Source organism: Hetaerina americana, unplaced genomic scaffold (assembly GCF_022747635.1).
Source record: "Hetaerina americana unplaced genomic scaffold, ioHetAmer1.1.p SCAF_1, whole genome shotgun sequence".
In the NCBI taxonomy this organism is placed as follows: Eukaryota; Metazoa; Arthropoda; class Insecta; order Odonata; family Calopterygidae; genus Hetaerina; species Hetaerina americana.
Genome location: NW_027286069.1, coordinates 26,022,739 through 26,039,315, shown reverse-complemented (window position 1 = coordinate 26,039,315; position 16,577 = coordinate 26,022,739). Strand labels below are relative to the sequence as shown.

Here is a 16,577-nt window from a genome sequence, read left to right as displayed (position 1 = left end):
TGCCAATGTTTTTGAAAAGATTGACGGAGATGAAACGATGTGTTCCTAAAACTTCTTTCCCCATGAAATACGTGCTGGATAATGTCACTTAATGATGGTAGATGAGGTTTTTTGCAACCTTTGAACAAAAGAAACTCTGTCATCCACCATATTGTCATACATTTCAGCTTTCAAACTAGATGGACTTAACATTTTATTCAATGTTTTCGCATGTAATCTTTATCCATGGTGAATCAACTGATGGCATTCGGGAAACATTTAGGTTTACTGCCAAATGACAGTAATGATGAAAATATGGAGTGATGGTTAAAATGAGCTACTAAAACATTGCTTAATTTTATGAATAACATTTCAATTCAGTAAAGTTATACTAATTTTTTCGTCTGAGCTCGGTAGTTCTGCAGTTTCTTTACATAATAAAAAAGTTTTCCATGGCTATATTGATTAATTTCATGTTAAAAAATGTAGATTGTTGGTAATATTGTGTGGTAACAAATATTACATGACAACATGCATTGTCCCGTAAGAAATATTTGAGTATTCCGAGCGAGTTGAAAATGAATGTTGAAAAGGACAAAAAAAAATGGACATTTGCAAGGATTTAAATCAATTGATTAAATTCCGAAACCCATTCCTAGATATGATTTGAAGCCTCTAGGCAATGGCAAAATATGTTAGTACTGGCAAATTGGTGCAATCACAAGTGATCGGCTGCCGAGCATTTATATAGTTATTAAATGTGGCACTACATGGCTATCCTTCCTATAAGTGTTAAAAATGTATGATAATTATTATGTGCCTGTAATATTATGAAAAATCATAGGAATTAGCAGCTGTAATTATTAAATCACCATTGGTCATAGTGAGAACTCAGTATATTGAGATATTTTGTAGTGACTGTGAAATATCATTTTATTGAGCTTCTACCATATATAGTCAATTTTTTATCAATGCGTGAATACTATATGTTCTTCATTATAAGCTATTGTTCATTTACTCGGAAGGATTGAAAGCTCTTAACCTACCTGAATGTCAAGTCTTAAGAAATTCAGTTTCCACTATTAATGCATCACATGAAATATCTGGATAGCAGAAAGTTTTGTGAACATATAGTTTCAAAGTGGTCCTTTAAATTCAAATGAGTGGAACTTAGTTTGAAAATACTGGCTAGCTGAAATTAAATTGAGTGAGCATAGGAAATGTTCAATTTTTCATAAACTGCGGGAATTCTTACAGGGGTAAAATTTGTTGATATAAAGGCCAGGGTCATGCTGCTCACAGCATTATAAGTAAGCCTTTTTCTATGGATCCTTCTAATGTTTCACTGCATACATATCATCACAAATGGTAAAGGATAAAGTGCATTGTCATTTCCAGGTTCCAAAACCTATGGTAGTGTAGCTTAGCTTAATAGCTAACATGATAATACAAGTATGTTATAAATAGTAATGTCAAATTCCAAGAATATGGTGTTTTTATGCCAAAACCTATTGCAGAAGGCGTCATTTTTGAAAAATGTTTTCCTGATAAATCAGCTAAGCATTATTTTGTGCATATAAGAAGTGCCATGTTGTAAAAATGAGGGATGTGTTAGTCCTGTGGGTAGAGTACTGGGCTACCGAGAGGAAGTAGTCAGGGTTTGATCCCTGGGCATGCCTCTGGGCACTCTCAGCTTCACCCAAGGTGTACGATATTTTTGGATACCTTCCTGAGAAACCACAAGCGGCACAGGGTACAAGGAACTGCTTCCCACCCTAATGCTGCCTACCCTAATGTGTGAATTCCATGCATCAAAACCGGCTTAGTATTAGGGGAGCTCAACTCTCACCTATCAGATGGGCCTTTAAGTTGATTACTGTAGTTTGGTGGTAGTGAATGCATTCGATCGCAGTGAAAGTTAACTGATCACCACGGGTGATCTTCTGAATTAATAATATGTAGGAGTTTATAATCACTAATAATCTTGAAAACATTTTTAGTTATGTGTCACACTCTTCTATGATTGGCAGTGTATGCAAAGCTTGATGTTACGTGCAAAAAATAACACAATTATGGATTTTTTCTGGTCTAGGTTGTAGGCATTCAAGAAATTTTGCATTTATGCCACCATTATGCAGTTAAAATTAATGAATCTTTTTCAGCATGATTCAATTCAGTGGGATTGAACTGACTCACTTCAATTTTGATGATAGCAATGCTTTACATGCCCCAATGGAGTATCCAAGCGATGAAAAACGCTCATCATATTAAAAAGACTCAGTATGTGACCATTTCAAAATTAGTATGATTTTTGCTTCAAAAATACTAAAACCTGTTATAGGTGAATTTAATTATGTAAGTTGGTATGAATGAAGTGTTGAAAAAGTTAATTACTCATTTAAGTAATGAGTAAAAATTGGATGAAATCAATGTAAATGGCAGTTCTTAACTATGGAAAACTAAGAAACTCCAATTGTCGATTTGTAATATGTCAGTTGTGTTATTTTAAATATGTTTCATTTGCATGGATATTTTTATTTTGGATCTAACACTGTCATTTAAAATAAGGCATTTTAAATACCACCTTAGTTAATTGTGTATTGCTCAATAGTACACCTGTGGGGTTTGTAATGGCAGTCAGCAGACCTTGCCATTCATCTGGCAAAATGATTCTCTCTTATGATATCTAATAAATGATTTTGTACAGGTTCAAAGATAATTGTCCTCTTGGGCCAACCATTCATTATGCCATATACTACTGGGAGGAGGGGCTGACCATAGTAATACAAGGTCTGTTCAAAAAGTATCGGAACTTTTTGGTTTTTTGTTTCAAAAATTATTTATTTATTCATGAATATCTATTTTATCGTTTCGAAGTAATCCCCATTAGATATTATACACTTGTGCGAATGTTTTTTCCAATCCCCGAAGTACTTCAAAAAATTATTTTTTTGATCTTGTTCAGGTCCCCATTCGATGTAGTCTTTATCTTGTCAATCGTAGCGTAGCGGCATCCTTTCATGGGCCTCTTCAGTTTTGGGAGCAAGGAAAAGTCACTGGGGGATAGATCTGGGGAATAGGGTGGCTGCGGCATCATTGGTGTGTTGTTTTTGGCCTAAAATTCGCTCATGAGTAACGTTGTGTGAGCAGGGGCGTTGTCATGATGAAAATGCCAATTTTTGTTCTTCCCCCAAACTGGGTGGTGGTGGCAGATTGCTTCACACAAATTGCACATAACTTACAGGTAATATTCCTTATTTACCATTCTACCATTCTGTAGACCCCTGCAATTGATGAAAACTGTAAGCAAAACTTTCACATTCGACTGGCGTGCGTTTTTCGGTCTTGGCTCGTGCTGCAGCTACCATTGGGATGATTGAGCTTTAGTTTCCACGTCTTAACCATAAACCCATGATTCATCACCAGTTATGACCCTCTGGAGCAAATTTGGGTCGTCCCGGACAGAGTCCAACACCTCATTAGCAATGTTAATGTGTTGCTGTTTTTGGTCGAAATTGAGCAATTTTGGTACGAATTTTGCAGCGACCAGTGTCATGCCAAAATCATTGGTAAAAATTGAATGGCACAAGCAAATCTATATGTTTAGGTCCTCAGCAACTTCTCTAATGGTGATTCGACGATTGGCCAATACTATTTTCTCCACTTCATCAATGTTTTCGTCTCTTGTTGAAGGGCTTGGGCATCTGGCATGCTCTTCGTCGTTCACATCTTGGCCCTCTGAGACCATTTTGTACCACTGATAAACATTGCTTCGGTCCAAGGTAGCTTCTCCATATGCCACAATCAACATTTGGAATGCATTCACGCGCTTAATTTCGTTTTTTACACAAAATTTGATACAGATTCTTTGAACCATTTTTTGGAACAGGCAAAAATCGAAGACAAGCCAAAGCATGTCCAAGCAAAACAGCTGTCAACAAGTAACTGAACATTCAAAATGGCCGAACTTTTTGGCTTAACTGAGAGACAGGAGTACCAACATAACACCATAAAAAATCAAATGTACGTGACCCGCAAAAATTCCAAAATCGTGATACTTTTTGAACAGACCTCGTACATTAGGAAGGATGGACTTCGGGAAGTATGATATCTGAAGTAATCATGCAAATATTGAAAATAAAAAAGTGTAAAAGTATTACAATAGTGAAATATACTAATTATTTATTATTTCAGAACATCGAAGGATCATCTTTGCTTTAAACTGTGTATGTCTAGAATATTAAATGTCTATGTCTAGAAGTAATGGATGCCAATTTCAGAATCGAGAAATTAATGGGGTCAATTTAATGTGTGTGGTGGCATGGGTTGAAGAAATACTTGAGAGGAAAGGATTATTAAAGGGAAGAAAAACATATCTCTGTATGCCATTAGTCTATTTTTATTTTCAGCTTCATTTATTTTTCTAAAGCTTTTGTTATGTATTTTTCATTTTTATGTTATTAAACTTTCTTCCATGTATGAATATGTTCTTTGTAATTTGTTTTTATGTTTGTTTGCATCTTAATGTCCAATATACCTTGCTGAAATCAAAAAAAGGTTGCAAGAGAGAGTGACTTTCGTGAAATGGAGGCATGGTTGCAAGATAGGGTGAGTTATTACTTCAGATCAATTTTTTGAGTGCACATCTAATGAATTAGGAGTTTATTAATCACACTGCTGAAGGTGCCTTAACCCTCCAGCCAACATGATAATGGAACAGCTATTATTTTTAACTCTTTGCAAGCAATTTAAAATTAGCTTTGCTCTCTTTACATACCCTTTGAGTTTTATTCCCAACATCTTAAAAGACCTTTAAAATTGCACTTTATCAGGATATTTGTACAACCTAATTTTGGATGATTGCTAATATCTTAGTAGCCTCTTGTAGGAGTTTTTTGTGTGAATATGAGTTTGTTTTCCTTGAACTACTAACTATCTAACACTGCTTTTCCTCTTGCTAGTTAGTATATATGTATGGTACCTATACTTGAAATATATATAAATATATATGGGCATTGTTTAATTGGACGAGAAGGGAAGAGTAACTCTGCTCCCCATAAACTATGTATATCAAAAATAGGTCTTAAATTAGCTATAGATCTTCATGTTTTGTAATTTTTTCTTGGTAGTGTGTGTAACCCCCTTCCAGCTAAATTTCTGCCTAAGCCTATGTGCATATACATCATAAAAGTAAAAGAAACAATTAGTTGTCCACATTATGGAGGAACAATTATTTTATAAGAAATCGGGTACGGACATACTGCTTTATGGATTAATATCATTTCTCATAAATATGTTTGTTAAGTTGGTCACCACTGAATGAGGTATATTTTAAAATTTATTTTTGAAGTATGATAGTTGATGCATTCCTAAAAAAATTGCTATATAGTGGTATGAATTCTGTGTGAAAGCATTGGTGGACTACTGGCCGGAGGGCCCAGGTTCAATTCCCTGGCTAGTCTCTCTGGGCTCCCTCAGCTCCACCCAATCTGTGTCAGTTTTTCGGTATTATATCTCTCTGGGAAACCATAATCGGCACCCGGAAAGAAACTGAACCCCTTACCCTGATGTGTGAATTTGAGAATGTAGTACGGCTTAGTACTGGGTGAACTTTACCATCACCACCAACCAGCCACCTTTATGGTTTTATGGTATTTCATATTCTGTCAGAGGATTGGTGATGGTGTAAAAACAGTGTTGATGCTTTCAAATACTTAACGGCTACATATTAAGACTTCTCAGAGAGGAGCCTTGTTGTCTCAGATTGTCTGAGAACTCCTTAGATCATTTGGGAGAGCACTTTGCTAGAAATCAAGAAGCTTCAGGTTTGGATCCTGTAACTGTCAATTTTTCTATGTGAAATTCCATAGCCTTGCCTTCATCTTTTCTGTTTTCTTGCTCTGTTTTGCCTACAATCCCTAGTCTCTTTTCCTTAAATGCTCAAAGCATCCTTTGATACTGTTGTTAGTGGTAGTGCTCAGATCATAAGTGGGTTTTTCATCGACCTTGAAAACATGTATGTAATAAAAGTAATTACTCAGTGATGTATTCTAAGCAATGCAGCATATCTTCTACCATCTTTCATTCCCTCTTGAACAGGGATTCTCAACAAGGGGAATACCTCCCCTTGTGGAAACTTTCGAGTTTCAGGGGTTGAATTGAAACCACTTCAGCATATTGTGATATCCTGTACTTGTGCACAATTAACAGGGTGGGATAGAATTGACTCCCTGATGTGATGGTAAATAGTAAAAAAAACCAACCAAGATAATTGAAAAAGGTTTTTTTCCTGAAAAACACATCCAATGCTATTTTATTTTCTTTGGATTTTGAAAATTATTTCATCCAGGTGACAACCTTGGTGAGTGATGCACATGTTGAGTTGTTCAAAAAAGTGTTCTAAAATTCTTCTCAGCATACCTTGTGTTATTTTAGTGATGAATTATGTAATTACCTCCTTTAGAGCTTTATTCACACGACCCGGGTTTCGAAGTAAAACTTCATCATCAGGTGAGCTCACCTGATGATGAAGTTTTACTTCGAAACCCGGGTCGTGTGAATAAATCGTTTTCGTGTGGAATTACAAAGTTAGTCCTTTCATTTATTTATAATGAATCGGTTCCATAAAGTTACGCCAGAAACCATTAATCCTTTAGAGCTTCCAAGGTCCTTGGTCGAGCTTAGTAAACCTCAGCTTTGAGATATCCCCAAAGAAAAATATCACATGGGCTCAAATCCGGGGAGCAAGGGGGCATTAGAACATCCAATCGTAAGGAAATCAGGTGGCTGAGAAATTGTTCTTGCATGATTTGTCATGAACAATGTGCAGTATGAGCCATGGCACCATCCTGTTGAAACCAAAAGACATCTGCGTCATATTCCTCTCCGTATTCTTCCATTTTGGGAAGTAAAAAAAGAAACTAGAGTGTCCATTCTGCCCCACCCTGTATGTATTTAATGTACATGAATTTATTCTGTGATGCTCAGTAAAGCTTTTTGAATGTCATCAATTAAAATCGATATGGGCATAGAGTTGGGAATGCACATTTTGAGCATGGAAAGGGGTGAATAGAGCAAAAAGGTTGAGAACCACTTATTCTAAAATGTTTATTTTGGTCCTATTAATACTTCAATCTACAGTGTTCAACATCCTATTGCCTCTCAACATCTACAGCCACTTTTCTTGCCTTCCTCAAAATTTCCCCTTTCAAGGTACTTCCTCTTATCCATGCATTGAACTTTGTGTTTTCTATTTGTTCATTGTATTGACTCTATTCTTCTCCATACCCACAACCTAAAAGTATTCAATATTTTGTCCAATAATTCATATACATCAAGAGATCATGACATTGTTTCAGGGTCAAAAAGATTTTCTTAGATTCACACCAGAGAAAATGAACATAATCTCCTTCTTCAGCTCAACACTCTTTTCCCAGCGATATTCAATAAGTTTGATACCCTTTTTATAATAAGAACTGTCTTGCTCCTCAAAATAGCCATTTACTGTAGACATCACTTCTTCGCGGTTGGAAAATCTTTGACCACCGAGCCATTTTTTCAAGTTTGCGAACAGAAAATAATCCAAGGGTGGCTAAATCTGGCGAATAGGGTGCATGAGGTGGCAATTCAAACTTTAATTTATAAATTTTGGCCATTGCAATTACGGATTTGTGAGCTGGTGCATTGTCTTGATGAAACAACACTTTCTTCCTAGCCAAATGCGGCTGCTTTTGCTAGATTTCGTCGCTCAAACGTTGCAATAAGTTTGCATAATACTCGCCGTTGATAGTTTTTCCTTTTTCAAGAGGGTAAAGGAAAATTATCCCACACGCATCCTAAAAAACCAACACCATGACCTTGCCTGTAGATGTAACGGTCTTCGCCTTATTTGGGGCTGGGTCTCCCATTTTAATCAATTGTTTTTTTGTCTTGGGTGTGAAGTAACGGACCAGTGTTTCATCCATGGTTATGAAACGGCGCAAAAATTCTGCTTTGTTGCTGTGAAACTTTGCTAAACACTCAATTGAAACATCTTCACGACACTGGTTTTGCTCGAGTGTGAGCAAATGAGGCTCCCATTTTGCACACAGCTTTCTCGTGTTCAATTTTTCAGTAAATATGCGACGTACCGCACTTTTTGAAATGCCTGCTATGTCTGCTAGCTAGTGCACTATCAGTCGACGGTCATCCAATATTACTTGGTGGATTTTCGTCACCTTTTCTGGAGTCGTCACCTCATTTTGTTAATCAATGCGATGCTTGTCTTGACAGCTCGTACGACCTTGTTTAAACTCTCCTACCCAATATTTTACTGTTGTAAACAAAGGATCAGACTCTCCCAGAGTAGAAACTAGTTCAGCTTATATACTGATTGGGCTGAGGCCTTTCAAATAAAAGTATTGTATCACACAAAGATGACCAATTTTCTCCATTTTCACAAATTCACTGAAAACATTCACCATTGATGGCTGCCAAACAAATACTAAACAATGTGGCATCTTCAAACTTGAAACATAGGCTTTATAGATTGTATTCTTTCCAATACAGTGATATTATTCAAACAACTACAGCCATCTCCAGGTCAGGCCAGGTACTACTAGGACCACCCTTGTAAATTCAAACTGGTCCCAGTTATACAGCAGGCATGGATATTGGAAGAGACAGTGTGAAGTGCACATTCAACTGCTGAAATATTGAAAATGGTCTATTTAGCATGCCACAGAGGAGAATAATGTATGCCGGTCATATGCCCAGACTAAGTGAAAGTAAACTTTTCAGGGTTTTATTGACAGGTAGACTGCTGTTAGTATTTTTTAATAAAATTCTACAGAGGCAAAAACAATATTTGGATGTTCATAAGTTCATCACCTTGTCTGAGTAATGCAATTTGAAAAATACTTTTGTATTTATACCAGCGCAAGTTTTATTTAGCAGATATGTGTCCGCCATGGCAGTGGCATTTCAATCGCCATTTCAACACCTGACGGAGTAGAAAAGGAAGGGAAAACTTGCATTCTATAGTCATTTGTTTTGATAAAAGAATTATCTGCATGAAAATACTCTGGATTTATTTATATTAATAATGCCCTTGTAATGATTAAATGCCAGTGTTTACCCCATCAGCAGGGTTGGTTGTCATGACATCTTGTGGACCCAGGTGTCTGCCTCCTATTTCGACTGCTTTACAACTGCCCTGAGTAGAAAATAGCGGGGATGCACTTTCAATTTAGTAGTTACTTGCCTTGTGGTAAACTTCCACTTATGAAAGTAGTCAGTTTATTTATAATACTTGGACCAGATTTGATAATATCTTATTTAACTGAAAGTTAACTTTAACCACTGATCAGGGAAAAAGTTCAGTTTTATGACCACTAGTTTTGTTAAAAACTTGCTTTTATTCTGCTCAATATCACAATAATTAATTATGAATATTATCCCAAAATTATTATTAACTAATGATGTTATTAATGTAAAATCAACAAATATGACGAACCAAAAGTAGCTTGTGAACTCTTGAGGCCATAGTGGATCTAGTAGAAATATCGCAGCCACTTGGTGTACATGTAGGAGGAAAAGGAACCCTTGTTAGGGCACTGGCATCTATCATGGCAGGAGGAGAGGATTGTTTTATGAATACCAAAGTCCAACCTTGCTGTCAATCTGTTAAATGCTATGGGTACAAGAATTAGTGATGTGAATTCTAATGCACTGAAATTGCTGTTTTCTTGAATAGCGCTCAACATCACTGTTAAGCTATAAATGTGTCTCCTGAATTTTGTCTATTGTCATTTGCTGTGGTGAAGGGATTTATTTGGAGATTATCTATAAGATTGATGTTATTTTGCAAGTGCACAACAACATTGATGTATTTTCTTCTTGAGCCATAGGTCTACTTTATATACCTAGTGCACACCCCAATGCTTTCTGCCATTTGCTTAATATTGTGCCTCCTGTCTTTCAGCATTTGTTTCCGCAGTCAATGATTTCATTATCTCTTTTCTAAACATATCTTTCAGTTGTCTATAATTTCCTTGTTGCATCTTAATGCTTGACTTTATTTTCTCCTTTGGCCATGAAGTCTTTTAGCCATATATCATTCTGGGCACTCTTGTGGTTCTGCCCCCCTGCCATCTTGCGTCTTCAGTGGTGATTGGTAACGTTTGGGTTTTTCTAAAGGCCAACCATGTATAATGAATTTGTGTGTTAAATCGTTCCTAATAATGTAGTCCATGGTAATCCTTCCCATCTTATTAAATTAATGGAGGTTTCTTTGACTGCTTGTTCATGGGCACTTAGCGTTTTCAGTGTAAGTTGAGCTACTAGTGTTGTTTTTACCACACACACTTACGATGAGTGCTGTGCAAATGCATATGCTTGCTATGTTTTTAGGATAGCCCAGCATACCTGGTAGTCTATCATGGTTAAATTGCATGATGCATTCTATTCAATCATGAAAACAGTGAGTTACATTTCTATATAACATTGTATTGTTTTGACTGACTGGGATATCCATCATTAATACCCTTTGTGTTGAATTTGGCAGCCGGAGGTTGCAGAAGAGTCGTTAACTAGTAGTGAGTTTGAAAGGTTCCTGGCAGAGAGGGCAGCGGCTGCAGAGGCCTTACCCACAGTCCCTGCTGGGGTGGCTGCTATTGGAGGTGGTGTAGCTGGGAGCACATCATCAGGTGTTCAGGGTGCAAGAAGACGACAGAAGGAGGGTGGTGAAGAGGAGGCAGCATCCTTATTTGCCCTATGAAAGTAAGGATTGTCATGTTTCAAAATTTAGCAATTAATTTCATAGGCAGTAATCATCTTGTGTAAGAATGGCTTACCGTAATGCATCATACATAAGGACAGATAAAATTTGACCTACCGTGGATGAGAAAGGGTGGCAAGGGAGTTACAAGAGCGCATTTCAATTGTGGTGGGTAAAAAAGAACTGAGGTGTTTTATTGTTCTCTTTTTGATTGTGTCTCTCTTCCCCATTATCATATCTATGAGAATATTTTTCTCAAAGTAATTGAAATGATGCCCTCTCTTTGTCATGTTGAATACCAACCAATGAATAGTCTCATTAAAGCATTTCGAACTTTGACTCATCAGATTTCTTACATGTTTAGAATTTTTATGTCAGTGTCATCTAGTGATAATGCTTCTAATGACGTGCTCATTGAAGTAGCTGTTGGATGATAGGGTATGAAACAGATTTTTTTTTCTAATCGGAGATGGGTTATGGGTTTCATAAATTTGTGGAAATCCCAGCAACAGACTACTTAATGGAACTTTTTAGTGCAACCAGCCATCAGTGAAACACTCGTGTGCCTAGATGCCCCATGTTGATGTCATGTTTCTCACTTCTGGTAGAAATCCCCAAACACTGACATTTGTTGTATTAACATAACATGGGTTGAAAGTGTTCTGTTATCGTTTATGGATAACAGATTTTTGTATACATTATCTCTTGGATTGGTAACATAATACAGTAGTATTTTGTTGACTAAAAATGTTGCTTTGGGTCTCATTTCATTCTTCCAGTGGCTGTTTCCTTCTAACCAGCATCCAGAAGTATATGGAAAACTATGAATTTTCTCGTCTCTTCTTGCATTTCATCTTCCTGCTCCCCTGTTGTACTACACAGGCCCGTGAAATGTATGTGTGCTTGTTGAGGAAACATAGGGGAGCCATATAAAAGAAAAAGTTTGTATGTTTTAAAGAGAAGTGAAAATATCTGTCCAAAAGTATCTTTTGGGTGGAAAACAAGAAAAACAAAGAAATATATTAATATATATATAAAAATATTATATGTATAAAATGTATGGAAAAATGCTTTTTGCTGAAGATTGATAGATGTAAATATTTATACATTCATTACAATGTGGTGTTGTTAAGTCTTATATCTGGGGGGATCAAAAATGCAATGTTCATTTCAATTTTTCAATCTTGCACTTTCACTTTTCTGACTCTTCAACCATATTAACATTTGTTCTTTCTATTAGCAGGCAAGCAACATAAAGAGTAACACTTTTATCAACTATTTTGTTAAACTTTTTTAGGAAAGCATTGCCAAAACATATCTCAAGACTGTTTTTTATTATGCTAGTGATCTTTCGAACTCTCAGTGTGGATTCTTACGTCATTTATGTATTTTGTGGTGACTTTAAGTAATGGAGATCTCCAATTGTCTTCGTTACACACCTTGTTGCTTTGATGGTTGTGGATTTTTGAGTGACTGATAGCTGTAGGCTGTAAAAAAAAATCTTTTAAGTTAATTAAGCAAGGAATTGCTTTTAAAATGTTGTAATATTTTAAAGAATCCTTAATTTAATGTAGTGTTAGTTTTAATTTTACCAGAGGCGTTTGTAACCTCTTGTAACAAATCAATGGAGTGCAAATCATACCATCCAGAATTGCACAACAGCTCTTGTCTTCCTGTTGTGTTTTTTTGTCTATGAACATTTTAGATCACGAGCATTTATACTGATCATGTGTTATGTCCCCAAAAAAAAGGTGGCTAGGTTTGCATTAAAATGTGAACTGCCATTTATTGTTATTAATTTTAATTGCGATAATCAAATATGAAGTGGCCGTGAATTTTGACCACCGATACAGTTATAATTGTCTTTAAAGTTTCCCATTGTTTAAAAAATGTATGCCAGTGAAACTATAAATAAATGCATTATAGGAAACATGCATGTTGTTCTGTTCTAGTGGAAAATGTTAGAAATATAAACACATAGTATGCTACTAATGGGATATATTGTGTCCATGTTGGATATTATCCTGTTGTGGATGCATTGATCCCTTGTTTTCAGCCTGAGGGAATTACATCACTATCCCTCTTAGCAATTTGGCATTGCTTTTTGACCATTTTTAATGAAAAAGTTAATACAGAATTATTTATGCTAAATTTTGTAATGATAGAACATTACTTGGTTGACAAGGGAGTCTAGGAATGGGTGAGATTGTGTTCTGAAGATTTTGCCTTGCTATCAGCTATTCAGCCAGTGTTATTGTTAACCCTTTCAGATGTCCCATCTGACTATGTACAATCAATGTAGCAAAGTGTCCCATCATATGTATACGTTTTCTGCCTACCTGCAGTGGTATCTTTTACATCGTTGTATTTGCAGAGTTTTGAAGCATTAGCATATAATTTTACACGCAAGGTGTAAGGATTTCATTGGTAATTTAGCCGCTAAATAGAACGATTAAAAATTAAATTTAGTGAGGTTTTGAATAATTATTTATTTTTGTTTTCTTACAGTTATTTGAGCTCAGAGGCACAATAGTTTTCACACATTTGTGCAGTTAAAGGGTAAATAAAATGCAGTGTCTCCGTGCAATTTCCTGATACTGTGTCACTTAACTAGTGTTTTTGAACTTGTGAAACTTCACTACTAGTAACATCCTCTGCCTGCTGTAGCTTGGCACAAAATCCAGCATTTCATGATCACCAATGCTTCTTTCTTTCTATTATTGCTAGATTAAAAAAGAAAGTATTATTGAAACCAAGTACTCTCCTGTTTAATTATCCAGCATGTTGCATGATGCAGCATATTTATTTCAATTAATAAATGACAACGTTAAAAACAGCACTTTTTTCAGGTAAATCTCAGGCTGTGCATTTAAATATATTGGGACGTTATTAGATGATTCTGAAGAGTTGTTACATCAAGATGAATCAACTTTGTATTCCAATATCAGCAGGAAAATAAAGAATTTGTATTTGTTAAGATTGGTAGTAATTCAAAGTGCATCATTCTGTCCTCTTTTTAAGTTTACAACTTAAACAACATTACTACACTGAAGACTCCAGGGTTTCTATTTTACTGCCTTGTTGTTTATAGATGAACAAAACAAACCATTCCCTTGTACTTTAAATTAATACTACATGCTCTACAGTAAGAATTTTTATTGAAAATCCAGACATTGAATCTGTATATTGAGTGAACTGTGAACTTCTCAGTTGTGCCATACAGTGATAGAAGGTGACATTTTCCTCAGTTTAGAAAAGGTACCGAAAAAATCCACTAATTTGAATAACTGTGTGGATTAGAGTACATACATACTGGACAGGGATTAAAAATGCAGTGAAATGAATCTGAAGGTACCCAGAGACGTGCCTGGGCCTTCTGTTTGGCAGTCCAATGCTCTATGCACTGGACTTTCACATCCCTGAGTTATGCATTCGTACTCTTTAAATTAAATAATATTTAATTAATGAATCGTTTTCAGCATGTTCAATTGAGTGGGATTGAACTTACTCACTTCAATATTGATAATAACAATGCTTTACATGCCCCAATGGAGTATCCAAGGAATGAAAAACGCTTATCATATTAAAAAGATGACTCAGTATGTCACCATTTTAAAATTAGTATGATATTTTCCACCAAAATGCTAAAACCTGCTATTAGTGAATTGAATTGTATAAGTTTGAATGAGTGAAGCATGGAAAAAGTTAATTATCCATTTAAGTAATTAGTAAAAATCGAATGAAATCAATGTAAATGGCAATTCTGAACTATGGAAAACTAAGAAACACCAATTGTAGACTTGTAATATGTCAGTTGTGTTAATTTAAATATTTTCAATTTCCAAATCACTTACAAATACTTTTGTCACATTAATTTGGATATTAAAACAGCTGTGACCATGATTTATCAAAGATTTTGCTGTCTTCTCTATCTCTAAGTTGTGCTTCTTAGACAATTCTGTTAGAAACCAGCTTTAAATATATGTTTATATTATGGATAATTCATTTTTTTCCTCTTTTACAGTGCCTCATTTCCCTAAAAATGAGGTTTGGTACATGGACTTATTCATTGATTGCCCTGAAGTCTAGATTTACGGTTGACTTTATTGGTTCCATCGAAATATATTATTCAACTCTTCTGGTGGTCCGGTAGGGATAAATTTTTAATGTCCACCAGTTAAAATTAATATTTGCGACTATATACTTTTTGGGTATTGTATCTGGTATGTGCATTAACCGGCACAATCTTGTGAAAAATGGAGTGATCTGAAAAGCTTTTGGGTTTCCATTTAAGTATTGAACATCATTCTGCTTTCCTTGGAGAAATTCTTAAACAATGACTTAATGTGCATATAAATTTTCAAATATCATAATGAATATCATATAATTATAGAGGTCGTGGTAGTCAAGGGGTAGAGAGCATTTGATGACTGACCAGAAGAGGGCCTGGGTTCAATTCCCGGGCAAGCTTCTCTGGGCACATTCAGCTCCACTCAAGCTGTGTGGTTTTTTGGGTACCAGATCTTCCTGGGAAACCATAGCCAGCTCAGGGACAGGAACTGGCCCCCCTACCCTGATGTGTGATTTTCACTTGCTATTGGGCTTGGTACTGGGTGAACTCGACCATCACCTACCAAACTGACCTTCGAGTTGATTACTTTGTTTATGGTTTTTGATATAACTATAAGAAATCATTAATTTATTGTCAAATAATCTTATTAAACACACTGGACTCTTCATAGCTATCTTTGCACATTTTTTTGTAATTACCATGAAATGAAAATATTTTTTATGACTGCTCAAATTTCCAAACACTCTTATAATTTGTGCCATCTATGGTAGAAAAATCCACAATATTCAACCCCCGGTTCGGTTTGGTACGAGACGGTATAGCCCCAAGGCATGAGAAATTGAAACATTAAGGTATAGGTGGGAAGTACCAAATTTCTTAGCCCATAAGACTGCAACTTAATATTCATAAGAAGCACTGTGATTTCTAATGGTAGAATTAATGAAAAATGTTTGGATCAGACAGAAAATGACCAAGATATCTTAATTTTAACACTAATTTTGAAGTATATGGAATTGTTACATCAAACAAATGGTATTTATTTATTAATATATCGTTTATTCATTGCAAAATCCCAAAAAATTGTTATCACTGCTGCTAAATCATTTCTGCTGTTATTTTTACTTTACTTGTACACAATTTCATCTTCATTTCCATCAAGCACATCGCTAATTTCACAGTTTTAAAAAGACATGATGGTCTCCCTTTTTACTTTCTGCCAGGACTTATTCTATGACAGACTCGAGAAATTTACTGCCGTTTCATTCTTATGGTCAATGTAATGTCATGAGTTGGTGCCTTATAATCTTTCTTTTGTATTCAATTGGTATTTTTTGTTATATTATAGTACTGGTATGCATGCACAGACCATTTCTCTTCATAAATCACCTGCGCCATGACGTCTCAAAAAATTGGCAATAGAATACCTATAACCAATTTTCTCGCTTCAATTAAAAATCATTTCTGTTGAAACAGTAATCCCAATCTTACTGTGATATATTATCCAGTTCTTAACATGTTCCTCTTGCTTTGAGTATTTATGAACTTGGGAACAAAGTCTTTTACTCTGAGTTTATAGGGATACTTCTTAGTAATTAGTTTTTAGGAGAGGCAACCGATAGCCAAGGTCATTTGGGGCATTAGGGATAGACAGGATAGGATGAAGGATTGGGAGAAACCGGGTGTTGATATTAGCCTACTCCTCACAAAAGTGCCAAGGGGTATGCAGCTGAGCATTGCATCTGACGGACAGTGTACTCTCTCAAAGTGCTC

At 35.7% G+C, this 16,577-nt stretch overlaps 1 protein-coding gene across 3 annotated transcripts in view; it reads left to right on the top strand.

Moving 5' to 3' along the window:
- Positions 1–12,665, top strand: part of LOC139689445 (TOM1-like protein 2) — a 28,605-nt gene extending 15,940 nt beyond the window's left edge. For 2 of the 3 annotated variants that reach the window (XM_071586575.1, XM_071586589.1), the window contains exons 10-12: positions 4,537–4,587; positions 10,523–10,737; positions 11,515–12,665. In XM_071586575.1, the coding sequence (XP_071442676.1) occupies positions 4,537–4,587; positions 10,523–10,735 (264 nt within the window). In that variant the 3' untranslated portion in view covers positions 10,736–10,737; positions 11,515–12,665. The remainder of the gene's footprint in view (positions 1–4,536; positions 4,588–10,522; positions 10,738–11,514) is intronic. The other variant, XM_071586582.1, reaches the window with a different exon arrangement.
- Positions 12,666–16,577: the final 3,912 nt, after the last annotated feature.